Raw genomic sequence first — 17,881 nt, forward strand, 5'->3', positions numbered from 1 at the left:
AATAAAATATAAATTTGAATATAATATAAAAAAAATTTAAAAATAAATCGATATTAGTATCAAATTAACTATTTAATAGTTCTCGTTTTTTTTGTGTAACTTCTTCAATTCAATTTTTTATTATAATTTAATTTAGAATTAATATTAAAATAATTTATTTTTAATTAAATAATATATTTTTTATAAAGATAACAATTAAACATTCTGTTAGTACTCAATGATTATCTTAATTATATTTTTGATTTTTTATATTTAAAACGAATGTTTATCTTGTATTTGATTATGCTTATCTGCATTTAGTTACACGAATTTAAAAATGAAGTTTTAATAAGTTGTACCTACGCAAAACTATTTGTAATTTTGAATTTTAAGTAACATGTATCAATAAACAGTACTTCAAGCATAAAAATTGGTTTTTAAGAGTTTTTGTCAAATGTTTTATAATATAGTATAGATATAGATTTTTATTATAATTTAATTTAGCTATAATAACGAAGTAATTTATTTTTAGTTTAATAATATAATTTTTATTAAAGATAATAATTAAACATTCGGTTAGAAACTCGATAATTATTCTAATTATATTTTAAATTTTTTATATTTTAAAATGAGATGTTTATCCTCTATTTGATTATGTTTATCTGTAGTTAATTATACGAATTCAAACATTGAGCTTTAATAAGTTGTACATAATGCATAATTTACTTATAATCTTGAATTTTAAGTAATATGCATCAATATACAGTACTTTATGCATAAAAAATGGTTTTTAAGAGTTTTTGTCAAATGTTTTATAATATAGTATAGATTATAGTTATAATAACTCCTCTAAAAAGGCTCGTGAAAACACTGTCACGACAAGTTTGTCGTTATAAGTCAAGTTTTCAAAAAGCAACGCGACTTTTAAGCTTGAGGCTTGGTCATGCCACCACATCTCAATCTATTTACAACCTTTGTTATAACTAGATTTTTATTCACATCATTTGACTCATCTGAATCTAATGATTTGGATGAATTCTTTGATTCTTTTCAAAACTCTCTCTCAACCTCAACCCCAAGCTGGCAATCTATATGTATGTTTCTTTATAAGATGAGTTACAACTATCTTTGAAATTTTAAGAGGTATCATTTTATATATTCAATATATAAATTTAAGATACACAACCTCTCACCTCTTCATGATGGTATTAAAAAACAAATCATTTTTAATTTTTAAAGTACATTTCATACCGTTAAATTAGTTATTTAATTTAATTTATATTTCTTACTTTTTCATTTTATACATTTTTTTATATTAACATACATAATCGTAAAATATATAAAAAAACATATGTTTTTTATTTCTACAAATTACACTATTATAATCGTCTCATCAATACATTTAAAATGAGTCACTGTTATATATTTTTGGAATTAATTTATATTATTAAATTTTAATTTTAATCCTTACATTTTTTATCCTTTAGTTATTTATTTAATTTATAAAACAAACGTATTTTATTAATATATAGTTATGTATGCTAATATAATAAAAATATAGGATGAAAAACTATGAAATATAAAATAAATTTAATAATTTATTGTAATTGTGTAAAATGTAAAAAAAATTACATTTACGCAAGCAAACGCGTAAAATATGTTTTTCTTTCTTTCTTTTTTAATTAGAAAATGATGCTTTACGTATATGTATGAAAAGTAGTTATGTTTAGAAAGTAGCTATGAAGTAAACTGAGGTTCAATGATTGGTTATTTTGACCACTTTCTCAACAACTTTTTGGACGGGATCACAATCACATTCAACTTTGCTTTGGGCCACAACTGACCAAGCTTTACAATAACATTTTCTCAATTTGTTATGCATCAAACCATATGAAAATTTGTTATTATAGCTTTTAGAAGTAAGTCAAAATTGCATGATTGTCAAGAGTTGTGGTATCTCACTGATGATTGTGGGTTTCAATAATTCCAGTGTTTGGCAATACCTTCGATTAAAGACAATATTAGGTCAGTTGATATGGTTCTACATAGCGACACGAGGATTGTGGAGCATGCAAACTTGACACAAGTATTTTCACTTGCACTTAACTTTTTACTAAAAAAGGGATGTTTACAGGATAAACGGGTATAATGAGTTTCATTGGAATTACGATAAGGATCAGGACAAACTATTTTTAATTTTTTTTTTTTCTAGTTTTGCAAGTCTACTCAGTTGAATAAATGTTTATTAAATGATGTAATAGGCATTTGTTACCAATACCAGACTAAGAAATATGTTTTCGATTGTCTGAGCATGGACTGTGGTGTCTTTATCCTTATGACTTTGATGTTGTATGTCAAGCTAATCAGAATCCTATATGATGTTGCCAATGACATCATCTATTCCATAAAGCATTTGTTTTTTATACCATAAAGTTTTAATTGAATGGATTTGCTGAGGGATGGAGTTTTTCAAAACAAGAATGACCTTTGGTGCTGCTTCTAATGATTTGAAAGGTTTGGATGTTTCTAACTTTGCTAAAGTAATCGTGGAAGTCGAGGATATTGTCTTAGGGGTCGTTTACCAAACACTTACCCGAGTAAGTTTTTACCAAGTCACATTACCTCATCGAATGAATATGGTAAGAACTAAGAAAACTTACCTGGTAAGAACGAGACAAGGATCATGACTCTTACCCGGTAAGTGAGGACGACGACTCTTACCACGGTAAGCGCTTACCGGGTGAAATGTTGCATATAATGTCGTTTTGATGGACTAAAGTCCTACCTGGTAAATAAATAATAGTGTTAAATTTTACCTGTAAGCACTTACCAGGTAAGTGTTTGGTAAACGGCTCCTTAGGCTTTATTGTGATATGTTTGAAGAATGGTTATTACTGGAGTACTGGACTCATTCTTACTTGGCTTTACATTTAAGTCGTTTGTCCTTGATGAGGCCTATATTGGTTTACTTTGTTAATATGCATAGTAATTACCTCTATATAGAAAATGATTTAAGAGATTTCAGAATTAGGTCTTATTTTGTAATTCTTACTTTGTCTTGAAGTAAATAAATTGATTTCAATAAATTTTTGTCTATAGTGGGTATTTATGTACGTAGGGACAAGTTTAAACAATAACGCTAACTATTTAAGAAAACAAGAAAAAAGTTGTTAACATACAAAATTATATATGATTCACGTAACAAATCATACATAGGGCTGGTTATATAGTTTTTGGTGCCCTGGGCGAAAGCGCTAAAAAATGCTCCTATATAAAAAAACACTAAATTATTTCGGATTTGTAACAATGTTGAGCATGATGTTACCGAACAACAAGTTCACACACAAAGTGTATTATAATAACATAAAAAGCTTTGTTCAATTATTTTTAATTCTTAAAACTTCATATGAATGTAAAGTAACAACTATATTATAAAAATAACCATTTAAAACAGGGAAATTGTACAAAAATAGAACTAACTTTCACCTAATTACTATTTTGGGGAACCAACTTTCAAAATTGTCATTTTGGGGAACCAACTTGCATCTGATTCCAATTTTGGAAACCAACTTTCAAAATCGTCATTTTGGGGAACCAACTTGCACCTGATTCCTATTTTGGGGAACCAACTTTCAAAATCGTCATTTTGGGGAACCAACTTGCACCTGATTCCTATTTTGGGGAACCAACTTGCAAAATAATTATAGAAAAATAACTAAAATTCGTTTTTTTTAAATTAATGCAATAAAATCTAATTTTTATTTAAAATCTCGTTTTTTTTAATTCAAATATCAAATTGAACATTTTTAAAAAATTCAAATTACCACAATAAAAATTATTTTTTTACTAATGCAAAAAAAATCAATAAAAAAAATTAATTGATGCAATAAAAAATAAATATTAAATATCACATTCAAGATTTTTATATCTAACCAATTGCATCAATTAATTTTTTTCTATTAAATTAATTTTTTTTTGCATCAGTAAAAAAGAATTTTTATTGTGGTAATTTAGATTTTTTTTAAATGTTCAATTTGATATTTGAATTAAAAAAAAGAAGATTTGAAATGAAAAATACATTTTTATTGCATTAATTTTTGGAAAAAAAAAACGAATTTTAGTTATTTTTCTATAATTGTTTTGCAAGTTGGTTCCCCAAAATAGGAATCAGGTGCAAGATGGCTTTCCAAAATGACGATTTTGAAAGTTGGTTCCCCAAAATAAGAAATAGGTGAAAGTTGGTTCCATTTTGATGCAATTTTTTCTTTAAAATAAATTACATTAACATATGGTAGAACCTAACACATGTTAGTGCTAAAACAACATTTTACGTTGATTACCAAAAAGACATTTGGCCAAGTGATATCTGAACTTTTGTCCTTCGTGGAAGTCAAGGGTTCAAACCTCAGTAAATATGACAATGGTGTATGAATTCTTTTGTTGCATTTTCTATATATAAATATTACAAGGGTGTTTGGGATTTGCTTATAAAAGTTGTTTTTTAACTTATTTCAGTCTGACACCGGTGACAAGCTGTTTTCTGGTGTTTGGATAAAAAAAACTGCTTATACCGGTACCAAACCGGTAATAAGCTGTTTTTTTATAAGTTAATTCTTCCTGACTTATGAAAAACTGCTTATTACCAGTTTGCATTTTTAATCTTGTTTTATTTAACTCTGATTTGATACAACATAAGTTAATAAGCACTTTTACAAAAAAAAAATCAGTTGTTTTAAATAAGCAATCTCAAACACTCCCTATATACTTAAAAAAAATTACAATGATCGCTTGTAGAGTAGTATGGTATGCTCAAATAGTTACTATTTGAAGCCAATTATCAAACAAAGTTTAAAAAAATCATTATATATAAATTTTATATCATTTTATTAAAACCAAAAACAAACTTGAATATGCATGTACAAGTTCAACAGATGCAACAACAAAAGATAATTATTTCTATTGCCCATATAAAGCATGTTTGATAAAACCATACATAGAAAAAAGAATAATAAGATTTCAAATATTATCGATGTTTTTTCAAAACAAAAAAACATATAGATTATTAAATGTAATTAGTTTTTTTTATAGATAAACATATGTTGGCACTAAAATGAGAATTAAACAATTTTAAGCTGATGAAAAAGATTTAGAATGAGAAAAATAAAAGTAATAAATAGTTGGTTTTTGTTTGAACTTTACGACTCTCCCTTTATATGTTATATTTGGAAAATGAGAAGGAAAATATTGGCAAACTAATTGGTTGTATATATTTAAGTTACAAATCATTCTAAACGAATCCTTTTTATTGCTAAATAAATCATTCTTACCAATTTCATGTCAAACACATCAATATCAAATATATTATTTTACATTTATTATCCACAATTTAAATAAAAACAAGCTCATTTAACACACCTTTGTACTACTATGATATTTAATGTTAAAAAATGGAAAATTATAAATATGACAATTTTAAAAATACATAATATAATAAAAAGGCTATTTAGTTAGAACATTTCTAAAAACTATATTAAAATAGATAAAAAAGAGATTTTAACAATCTTTTTGCTGCAACAACTATGTTATTTTAACAAGGGTGGTGCCTGATTGGTTTGAGTTTGGTTCCAAATATCAAAAGTACCAGGAGGTCCCAGGTTCAAATATGTTGATCCCCTCTCTCAGTGATTTGATAATAATATATTTTCTCTTTCACGTTGTATTTGTGTTTCTGTGTTTTCAGTTCCAGCGATCATCACTGAGTATGTTCAGTGATCGCTGAAGAACTTGCATTGTAAATTCATCAGATACATCAATACTTCAACAAGACAACACTCACACCAATGAACATTCTACAAACGTCGAAGATTGAAACTGAAGATTAGAGACTGACGAGTACGTGATCTGAAGCGGTATTCAGTGATTACAAGTCTGTCTATACATGTGTGAAGACTGTTTTAGCTTCAACGAATGATGATGAGACCTCCAGGTCATTCCAGCATTCAGCGATCAAAGGAAGCTTGCTTAGCACGATTGTTGTTGTCTTGTCCTTATGCACACAAAGGACAAACCTATACCCTTACAAAAGTTAGTACGGTACAGAGCCGATTAGTCGACTCTTTGTCCACCAACTTTAGGCAAGGATGTCTGCTCAGAAATAGTGTTTTTGTACTATTCACTGTAGCAAAGGACAAGCCTTCCTCTTAAGGTTTGACACGCACTCTAAACCTACCATAGTGTATTAAATGATCATTTAATGCACTGAGTATAAATAGAAATGTTTATTCTCCATGCAGAGAGCACGCATCTCTCTCTAACCTTATTCTTACTTCAAGCATCTTCTAGCTTAAGTAAATGATCTTTCTTTTAGCATTCTCTATTCTTGTATTTGCTAAAGCTCTGTGTGTAACCAAATATTGTTTAGATAGGTTTTCATTACCTTATTTTTCCGCAAACAATCTTGTAAAATATGTATTGATCTTCTTTATCAATAAATATTTTAAATTTGAAAATATTGTGTTTGTATTCATCCCCCCCTTCTACAAATTGTTTCTATTCTTGTAGACCCTTACGGGACCAACAAAATCCAAGGAGGAACAAAAACCCCCTTGTGGCCACGAAGATTCAAATACGGTGACTCCGGGCTATCTGCAAAGTAGATGGTCGCCCTAAGATTAGTCAGCTCGCATAGCTGGTTGAATATTCAGGTTAATTAAAAAAACTATGTTATTTTGTATGGTAAAATATAAAAGAAGGAATATATTGTAAAATCTGTAATAAATCTTTAAATAAAGAGAGAAATTATTATTTTAATATTCTCCATCAATAAGAGGTATAATTAATAAATTTTGAGAAAAAATAAATAATATTTTATTAAATATATGAATTATCTTGATAATATATATAAATATATTTAAATTCTTAAACAGAGTAGTTGTTCAAGTTAAATATAATTTAAAAAAAATAACATTTAATATTTTATTTTATAGAAATATAACACAACTGTTTACATTACACTTTTAAATCTAAAATTGGTAAACTATTTTTCTTAGGTTGTCTGCTGTGACTATGGGTAAGGTACAATTATAAGATCAGCATCACGTCCATGATCCAACAACTCTTTTAAGTTAAAGTTAAAATCTTATATGAACCAAATGGCCCTCCATTTCTCCACCACCACTAAATTGACCCCCTATAGGCCACGACCTGTCCGTATTTGTTAACCGACAATAACCTTATGACTTCCAAGTCGTTTACCAAATGTGTGCCGAGCAATCATGACAATAATCGACATTCCTGCCTGGTAAAAGGCATAATGACTAAGGATTTTATCTGGTAAGCGAGAAAGATGACTTTGTCGTCGTTAGTGTTTACAAGATAAAAGATGCTTATCAACAATCCGTTTTGATGGTTGAGATTGTACTCGATAAGATAAGTGAACATGGTGACTCTTGTCGATAAATACTTACCGATCCATTACTTCTATTTTATAGTTAATTTCGGTATGCGAGATCAAGAACAATTGAACATTCCTTTTTTTTTTTGCTTCGAAGATTGTGTCATAACTAGTTACTTTACTTGAAAAATGTAAAAGAATGCTTCATTTTGTGGTTTGGAGGACCCATCATCCAATGACAGTTTTACATGTTACCGACTGTAAAAAATGATGGACGTAAGATAAACAGGAGTTCCAAATACGTAATTCAATACATGGTAACCTATGGCCTGTTTGTCAGCAGTTTAATGAGATTTTATCTTATTCAATTAGCTATATATATATATTGTTTGATAATAACTTGTTGATATAGAAAATGACTTATTTAGTAAGTTTATAGGATTAAAACTATATATAAAAATTGATTTTTTTCTACACCTGCCCTTTCTAAATAAAAACACGTTCATGCCATTTATGAAAAAGTCTTTTCAATTTATATACACAGATTAATACATACAAACAACTTTATCCATACAAGAAAAACTAACATAACAACCCATTAGTCTCCTCAAAAGAGTTTTAGGGGACGTATGTCAAGTTTCTCAAAGATGAAGGGTTATTTTGACCATAAAACATAACGCAGATCTGTTTGTGAATATTTTCAAATGGCGACACATTGGACTTAAAAAGATATAAATTTATCAAAACCCAAAACCACGTTGTACCCTCAAGTATACCAGTGAACCGAAAACCTTCGTCCGTCCGAGCACATCCGAAATTCTTGAGAAACAACAGATCGATCCGCATGTCGGAGCCGCAGAAAGTCGACGAATCAACCCAGCCTGTCGCCGCCGGTATATTCATCTCATTCTCTATCTCTTTCTCCATTGTTTTATCTATTAAGGTTTTTAGAGTATAATTTCTGCGAAGACCCCCATCGAACGAGAATCGGGCCATCAAACACTGAAAACTCTCCCCATAGCTATTTAGAGGTTCAATGCGGTTCCAGTAATGTATCAGAGCCCGGGTCTACCCATCTAGGGCCTTGACGCAATCTTTTGCACGTCGGCCAGATATGTACTATCAAACCCCTAGGGTTTCAGATATCCCAACAAACGCAAAGACAGATATATAATCAACTGAAGTGTTGTAAGAGCGTGCATTTTAACTTACTAGTTGTGGCCCGATGGATGTACGATATTGTTGCTCATCCAGAGTGGAACATTAATGGAAACTTCTCATTAATAAAAGGAAAATCCATAATTCACGTTTGAAGAAATAGAAATTACAAGCGATGGTTGAATATGTCTTCTGATGTAAAATACTCAAAAAGAAATATATTGATATGGCTGAATATGACGTGTTTGGTTGTCGGTTATTAATTAGTTTTATAGAGTTCAAAGAGTTGTAAGCACTTGTACGCATGAAGTAGTTACATGTATTCTTGAATTTTTAAGGGACATGCATTAATCAACACTCAATGCTTAAAGAGTTGTTTTTAAGAGTTTTGTCTAAATGTTTAATAATATAGTGCAACTTATACAAGTGTTTGATCATCGCTTCACTTAATTGAATCTCTCAATGATCATGCAAAGAGCAATTAGTATGTTCAATGATACTTTAACTTTATCCCAAATTTGTCTATGAAGAGCGGATCTAATTGTATTAGTATCTATAATTTGTACTTGTGTTCCATATATTTCCTTGCTTTTCTGAAAGGCATCATCATAATTATTTTGCCATACAAACTGATCATGAACATCGATTTCTTTGTTAATGTAGATATTATCATCATATATGGAAAAGGTGTCTGCTGTCTCATAGCAGGCAGTTTTTGATCTTGTAGTTGTGTGGCTTTCTTTAATAATCAAGGTTAACTATATCCAGCCTGTTCACGTTATTTCTTTCTCTGTCCCAATAATGCACACTTAATTGGTTTGGTTACAAATATGGCGCCAAGTTTGTTCAAATTGTTATAAAATTTTATTGTGATCATCAAATCTCTGTGCAGAAGAATTCATATCGATTTTGAAGTTAATGTAGCACATTTGATCTTAAAAGTCAAGGTTTACCCCTTTTCCTTGGGAACCAAGGGAGCTAACTTTGGTAGGAATGCAATATGCATACTGGTCCCATATATGTGTTGCATATCTTATTATGGGAGTTTATGTCTCATTAGGAAATTTAAGTATATAGTTTTAATCTTTCGACACTGTTCAGGGGGTTTCTCATCCTAAATTTTGGAAATTTTAAGGGTTGTTTCTTTACCTCTTAATAGTTCCATTAAGAGACACACTCTGAATCGTTAAGAGGTGAATCTTGTTTGGCAAAAAAAAAATGCTGCCTCTTAATGGTTCTAAAACCCTCTTAATGATTTTGTATTCTGGGCCTCCCTTAACCATTAAGCGCCCTAATTTCATTGTAAACAATTACCAAACAACTATATCTCATTTTGCACTATATCATGAGAGTCTCTTAATCATTTTGATCACTTAATCATTTTGCATCAAACCATTCAGCAACTGCCAAACAGCTAGTCCTGATTGTTAAACCAGTTGCCTTTTTTTCATCTTTGCTTTCTTATCTCTTTAGCAAATAGTGCAAGGCACTCGGTTAGGGTGTTGAGCAATTGAAACAATTCATTCCCTATTAACAACAACAACTAATTGAAGTAGACAGACATATGTTGGGATGGAAGGAACCTGTCCTGTGATCAGGTTGCATATGCTGAAGGGGGAAGACCGAACAAAGAGACCCTTAAGCACATGTATGAACCAATTTAGAACAGGAAATGGGATTTGTAATATGTTATTAGATTAGATTTTTGTTTTTTCTAGTAGAATAAAATCGGTCAGCAGTCATATAGTTTTTAGAAGGCATAGTCATATATTATTATTGTTTACTTTTTTGGATTTGAAAGGATGAGCAGTCTTGAGTTCAGAAATATATAATTCCTCATATTTCATTATCCTGGAATTTCCTGATCCAATTGGGATGGATATTGGATTCCTGAATTTCCCAAGTTTTTGAGCAACCCCAGACAGAATTGCCCATCCCCTCTTTCCCTACCTATCTTTCCTTTTCTCCCTCCCCCTCTCTTCCCTTAATTTTCATTTGTTGTACAATGCGCATAGGGACACATGTATATATCAGAAGACTAGGAACATCCTAGCTACTTCTGGATGAAGGATTATTTTAGGATCAACCAAGATCTATATAAACTAGTTGCAACTTGAAGTTCTATGTTGAAGTATTCAAAATCATATTTACCTACTATATGAAAGAAGAGTTCACTGGAAATTTGATGATTGTCAAACCCTTCGTTCGGGAAGGATTGTACTTGAAGTAAAATATTATTAGTCATTTGACAGTGATTATAGGCTCTTTTTCCAGATCAATCTATCATCAATCACTTTGGGGATAGATCCAGTTCAGCAGCAAACATAAACTTTTTAGACCTCCAAACAAATCCATATATATATATGTATATATATGTATATATATGTATATATATGCACTACTTCTTACCGTGTCTTCAAATGGAAACCTAGGAGTAACTCATAGCTCTGCTTCATGCAAGCACAAGGTGTCCTTAGTAGCCTTAAGAGTTAGTAAGGAAGCGTATGTGATTTGATATGTGTAGTATTCTCACAAAGCTTTCTTGAAACAACTAGATTACAATTGGCTACTTTGCCCATCAACTTCTTTCTGTTGCATGCAAGCTTCATGTTGACTTTCAGCCATGTTAGTATATTATTTTAGCTGCTGATTTTACTCCTAAAAACTTTTTCATTACACTCTTTTCTTTATTTCACATTGCCATTGGATGTGATACAAGAAAATAACGGTGGAATATATGAAGTTATCAGCCATGATATGACAGGAGGCAGATTCAAGTGGCATGGTTACGAAGGACAATATAAACATTTAATATAAGCTGTTTTTTTAAAAGAATGCTTTGTTTGAATTGCCATAATGATTTTGCTGGGGGGGGGGGTTGTAATATATTAGATACTAGTTAGTGGTAATAGTATATGGTACATGGAATGCTAATGAACTCTGTTGTTATGTTGTCATATAATTCTGACAAACTTTAGGGGCTTGTTCGAAAAGAGGGCAATGATGCCATCCATGCCATGTAGGCTACAATGTTGGTTCATCAAAAAGCAACCTAGGCATAAGTTTAATGTAGTTACAATGGATGATATGGTGAATGTCTGGTTACACAAGGATGGTAGGACAGAGGTTATGTTGGTCAAAAAAAGCTAAGGGTGACACCAATCTAGGGGAATAAATGAGGATTCTTAAGATGGTTAGCGCATATTTGATGTAACCGTATGCGAGGAATGATTAGTTTCTATAAGAGAGTAAGGAGAATGCGTTATTGAAGTATTAGAAGAGACTTGATTGAAAAGTTCATATATAGAAACGTGTTAGATCTTCGCATTAAACAGCAGGTATGTCAATTGTGCAGTATTATTTTCCCTTCCCCTTTCCATCTGCATGATCTTTTTAATTTTCATTTTGCTGGCAACAACTGGTGTAGGATAAAAGCTTAGCTAGATTTGGTCTGAATCACGATTCCTGACTACCATTCCTAATATGTAAGATCTAGATGCTTTTGACTTGATTTTAGAACTGTTTTATATGATTTTTTTAGTCCATGCCCTTTGCATTCATTCTTGCTGTGATAATTAGACATTACTCAATGGAATTTTCTCACACCAAAACTTTCTTTATGAAACGGTTGAAAACTTGAAATACACGTCCTGTTAGCGGCGAGTTTCAAAACAATAACCATTGGTCCAGCCTTTCCCTGTTAAGAGATTTGATGCGTGCTTGTGGTGAAGAATCTTAACGACGAGTTTGCCTTTGGAATTAAGCAGTTTCTCTAGACAGCGCTTCTGTATTCATATGTACAAGAGTGTTCGCTAAGTAACATATTGATCTAATATGTTGCTTTTGTGGTTCCTAGAGTGAAACAATAGTTTGTTGCTTGATATACTTTGTATTTGTTTCAAGTGTTATTTCTCTTTCAAGTGACATTTCATGATTTTTTATGCAACCTATAGTTAAAAGGTCGATTAGAGAGAAAATATGGGGGAACCCCTTCTTTTAGCTGTTGCACTTAGTTCCATGGATTTATTTAAAAAGAGTGCACTTTCATGGAGCATATTTTGAGTAATGGTCATAATTCGTATCAGTTGCAACTTGCAAGCAAACCTGGATGGTACCTAGTGTGGAACCACAAAAACATAATGAGAGGTGCAAATGCATGTTTGCTTATCTTACTTCTGTAGGAGACTTGAAGTGTGGTATATATAATCGTACATTTGATATATGTAATTTTATATTTCTTTTCCTTTGTTTTGTATGTAGGTGAGAAACCACAACTGTACAAGTGTCTTTTGAATAAATATGCTCAAAAATTATGGAAACAACGCCCAGTATATCAAACACGGAATGAAGGACCTGACCATCTACCAAAGTTCAGGTCTACTGTGTGGGCTGATGGGGTGAGCTATACATCTCCAAACACGTTTAAACAGCGTAAAATGGCTGAGTTGGATGCTTCTAGGATCGCAGTTTTGGCTACAATGCACAAGTTGAAGAATGAGGCGTTACGTCTTGTTCGTGAGGTTTGGCACATACATTAATATTGATTTTAACTGTTGTATATGGTTTAATACTATTAGTGTACTTACCTTTCCTGCTTGAAACTCTCTTTGTGTTGCTTTTCTATGATAACATAAGATTGACAAGGGGTGTTGATAATTTTCTTCTGCTTGTTCTTCTCTTGAGAACAACTTATTTGCTTTCACCCTGCACTTGTTTGAGCATAATCAGACTTATATTAGATTGCATCACTTGTGCGTTGTATAACTATCTCTGATCATTTCTTTATCTTCTGCTTGTATGCATTTTTCATGTTTCTGGATTTCTCATATTTATAATTTTTTCTTCATGTAATTTTTGCAAGCCTAAGAACCCTGAATGTGAACGTGTGGTTTTCTTTCCTTTTCTCGATTGCGTATATGTCACTCCCCCAGACCCTGCTTTCGAGCTGGATATATCGGGTTGGGTTGGGTCGGGTTTGGTTTAGCTTAATGGCATCTCTCTCTGCAAACCATTCATTTTTCCATGGCATGTTGCATATGCAGACGGGAAATAATCGTCATCTAGAGACGGCTTTTACTTTCTTTCACTCTTAACCAGTTGTTTTGTATTCTATTGTGTTATCTTGTCCACGTTTCTCTATTGATTGACATAAGTTATCCTTTTCAAGTCAATGTTTCTTACTACTTTGTGCCATCATCCAGGATAAATCGTTTTGCAAGTCTATTCTGGTTGAATATGCTGCTAGGATGAATATACAGAAACCCACCTACCAGACGATTCAACTAAATACGCAAATTCCTGTTTTTCGCTCTTCTTTGGTTTTCAATAATGTTTCTTGTACAGGAGATGATAGTAAAAGCAAAAAAGAAGCTGAACAATCAGTGGCACGTGTTGTTATTCTAAAATATTTAGGTACTTCCCTAGATCTGAAAGCTTATGTTCTATGAGCTGATTGTAAGATTCTTTTCAAGTTTCTATGTTTTGAGTTGAAATTTTGGGTAGCATTTGCTATAATTTGAAATAGAAGGTACTTAATGAAACTCTAATCGATTGTAAGGGTTACCCTTCTAATTGTACTCAGTATTTTCCTTCTCATATCTACATCATGCGACTGGCTTTTCACTTACGATATTCATATATGTCATTGTTAATATCTGTTGGTTCTTGTGCAGATTCTGACTCAGAAAACATTATGTCGGAGATAGTTAACTGTAAGTTCAGAAATTATGTTGAAATGAAGGACATACCCGGTGCTCAGAATGGCACCAATGCGGTAGCACAAATTAGAGTCGACAACAACACCAATGCGTTGGTACAAACTGGAGTTGACAACAGCACCAATGCGGTAGTACAAACTGGATTTGACAATTGCATCATTTCGAATGAAGCTAAAGTTGAGGAAGGAACCAAAATGCTGAACGCAACTGCACTACCAGAGCCTTCCTTGGTACAAGGCACTACCATCCCTCCAGGGATCATTCCTGAAGAATCAACTCAGGCTAGCACTCCAGCTATTCCGGTGCCTACAGTTTTGGCACAGGCCCAATATGCTGGGACCAACAATGCATCTATTTCCTCCCAAATATCATTACCGTCTTTGGAGGATCTTGCCCGTATAATAGCAACTCATCTTTCTTCTAATGTGTTTCGGTTGGCAAATTCAGAGGCATCATCTGGAGTAGTTGCTCCTCCACTTTCTTTGTCGTCTCCTGCTGTAGCACAAACAACGGTCGCAAGTCAAACTTCTGGCAAGAAGCGAAACCGTAAGAACAAGAAAAATGCCCAAAAGAAAATGCGAGTCGAGGATCAGTAAGTATCGATCATCTTTAAAACATCCTTTTGTTCTTGTTTCCTTGTTTTATGATGTCTTTGTTAATGTTTTTTAGGCTTGATTAGGTTTACTTTTCCTTGTGAAACAAGGGCTTAATTTTCTTTAGTGGGTTGCTATAGTTTAATCACTTCTGGTTAAATTATATTTAGTCCGATGAATTGGTGGTATACATTTCAGAATACAATGTTTCAGTTTTTTTAGTAATGAACTGGGGTTTACGGGAGATGTGATCATTGAGGCATTTTCAATCTACTTATCTGCACAATTGTCAGGCTAAGTTGCTCATAAATAAAAACATTTGATCCATAATGCCTTTGTTTTGAAACTTACTGTTCGATCTTGGTTCTTTAATTTCAGGTCATTGTTGCCGGCCGTAGCTCTGAGCCAATTTCCTACATTTTCGACACAATAAGTGGATTTTGAATTCTGTGTTTGTAAGGTAAACTTTCTTCGCTACTGATTTTTAATTTGTGACAGTAGAAAGGCTGAGTTTTATTCATTATCCTCCCTTCTTGCATTTTCATCTACAATGTATGATGTGTAAGAGCATCTCCAACAGCTTCTCTGTAATAGAGAAAATCAACATTTTATTCTCTATAATGCTCCAACAGCTTCCATATCTCATTCTCCAAAGCAGAGAATTCTCTAAAAATCCAAAGAGAAGAGAGAGAAATGAGTTTTTTATTCATCCCACGAATGAGGGTTGAATTAATATCATTATATATATATAAAGGGTATTGAGATCACAAAATTATATTTTAAATAATAGAATTAATGATAAAATCTCTAAAATAGAGAAGCTGTTGGAGTTGATTGTAATTTATTTTAGAGATTTTGATTTTTAGTTCTCTATTTTTTAGAGAAATTATAGAGAAGCTGTTAGAGATGCTCTAAGGTGAACTTTAGCTTCATAGTTTTTATCGCAGTAGTTTTAGAGAAACTGATATATGAATTGTACTTTGAACAAATTGTTTAGTAAGTCGAATTTATTATGTAGAAGCAAATTAATAAATATAACAAGGTTGGAATCTTGAAACCAGAATTTGATTCTGTTTTCTTTGGTACCAAAGGTCTATTACAAGACCAAGTAGTATTTTGAGTCATTGTACTTGGCATGTTGTTTCTACACGTTAGTCTTTGTTCGTCTGCTCTTTTCGTTCACACTTTTTCACGGGTCTTCACAAAAAACAGCCTTTGAGGACCAGTCTGTGTGCATCCCAGACCCTACTTTCGAGTGGGATATAACTGGTTTGGTTTACATTGTTTTTAAAAAACCCAACATACTAGCACGAAAATGCAGAAAAGTAAAAGAAGAATGTAAAAACAATAGGGTTGGCCAGAAGACATCGCAAAAACACCTAGTAGTAATTTTGCATTCTTGCAAGCGTGACGAGATGTCTAAGTCCATGTGCTAATTAATTGTTCATTATAAAGGATCTTTCAGCATTTCTAGCTTATTCACATAGCATCTGGTTTAAGCATCCTTACTGACACTTTTCTGTCATGTATCGCAGAATGATCAATAAAATTTGATTGTTTGTGGAACGTGATGGTTCGATGATTCTTGCAAATTATTCTCCGTATAATTGAGTACCTTGGCTCAACGATCGACGTCTGTAGCTTTTTGTCATAGGCCTTGTTGCAATGGACCCTTTATCTTTGAAAAAACTTGCAGGATTCCACTTAATATGCAACTATGCAAGATATTTCTTCATGCACCAGGTTGTTAGGATTTTATTGTTGCTGTTCTAGTATGCATGAAAACCATTTGTAAAGGTACAATATAATTTCAAGACTCCTGTCACCTACTCCTGTTTTATCTATATGTAAAAACTACCACATGAAGCATTCACAATTTTAAAAAAAAGTATTTTTAAGAGGTGGGACCTCTTGAAGCATACACAATGGTACTTTTTTTATAAAAAATGTGGGACGTACAAGCTTATTTTATTTTTTATAAAAAAGTGGGACCTACAAACTTAAGTAGACTCTTTAAATGAAGAAAATGGAAAATTTAGCGATATTTTTGTTTCTAACATATTATCTAGAACCTTCTTTAAAATGGAGAAAGTAGAAGAGAGAAGGATAACATTCTCTAGATTCACGGAACTCCCTAAAAATAAAGTGAGAATTGATATTTTATTATTTTTTAATAAGAGTCTTTAAAATTAAATGTTTTGGTGAGATAGATAATATTTTATTAAATGTATTATATATTTTAATTTAATTGGGGTTGTAATATCTAAAATTGAGAACTTGTTGGAGCTGAGTGTAATTTTTTTTAGAGTATTTTGATTTTTTAGAATGTAATGGAGATGAATTTATAAGGCCAAAAAGCTCTTATGAAGAGGTATATTATGAATGCTTTTAGAGAGCACAAATTAGAATAAGAATAATGATGAGAATGTTGAAGTTAAGAAATGAGAATAAGAATGATAATGAAAATGTTGAAGATGAAAAATAAAAATAAGAATGATGATGAGAATCTTGATAATTGAAAATTTAGATGGAAATGAGTGATTATCCAAAAATGTATTGTTTTTGTATCTACCAAATAATCTCTAAATAATATTGGTTCATATCCGTTTTTTTATTCTTGTAATTTTTAATAAAATATCTGTTAATACTGTTATAGATTCGGAGTTGGTTTCAATAAGAAATATAGTTAAGTTGAGAAGTGTAAAAATTGATCTCCATCATTGGATGTATATTTGGATGAGACACAACAAATCAATCCCCGTATCAAGTATGATTCATGTGTAGGTTTCAAATTAAAGGTGATCAATGGTCCATATTCCTTTTTACGTTTCTCACCTTAAGGCTATGTTGGTAAACTAGCTGATAAACTAACTTACGACTGATAAGCTAGCTAGTAGCTGATGAACAAATCATATTTGACAAAAACTAGTTGAACAACATATAAAATGACTAAAAAGGCATCTTGAAAAAGTAGTCAATTAGGATATTTTATAATATAATTAAACCAAATATTTAATAATATAATATATTAATATAAACAA

At 31.6% G+C, this 17,881-nt stretch overlaps 1 protein-coding gene across 1 annotated transcript; it reads left to right on the plus strand.

Moving 5' to 3' along the window:
• The first annotated feature begins 8,132 nt into the window (after positions 1 to 8,132).
• Positions 8,133 to 16,694, plus strand: LOC112522246. Its single transcript, XM_025131360.1, has 6 exons — positions 8,133 to 8,265; positions 12,791 to 13,050; positions 13,732 to 13,942; positions 14,203 to 14,839; positions 15,219 to 15,300; positions 16,376 to 16,694. The coding sequence occupies exons 1-5, from the start codon at positions 8,217 to 8,219 to the stop codon at positions 15,271 to 15,273; spliced, it is 1,212 nt and encodes a 403-aa protein (XP_024987128.1). The 5' UTR covers positions 8,133 to 8,216; the 3' UTR covers positions 15,274 to 15,300; positions 16,376 to 16,694.
• Positions 16,695 to 17,881: the final 1,187 nt, after the last annotated feature.

The sequence above is a fragment of the Cynara cardunculus genome (genome assembly GCF_001531365.2).
Source record: "Cynara cardunculus var. scolymus isolate 2C chromosome LG 1, CcrdV1, whole genome shotgun sequence".
In the NCBI taxonomy this organism is placed as follows: Eukaryota; Viridiplantae; Streptophyta; class Magnoliopsida; order Asterales; family Asteraceae; genus Cynara; species Cynara cardunculus.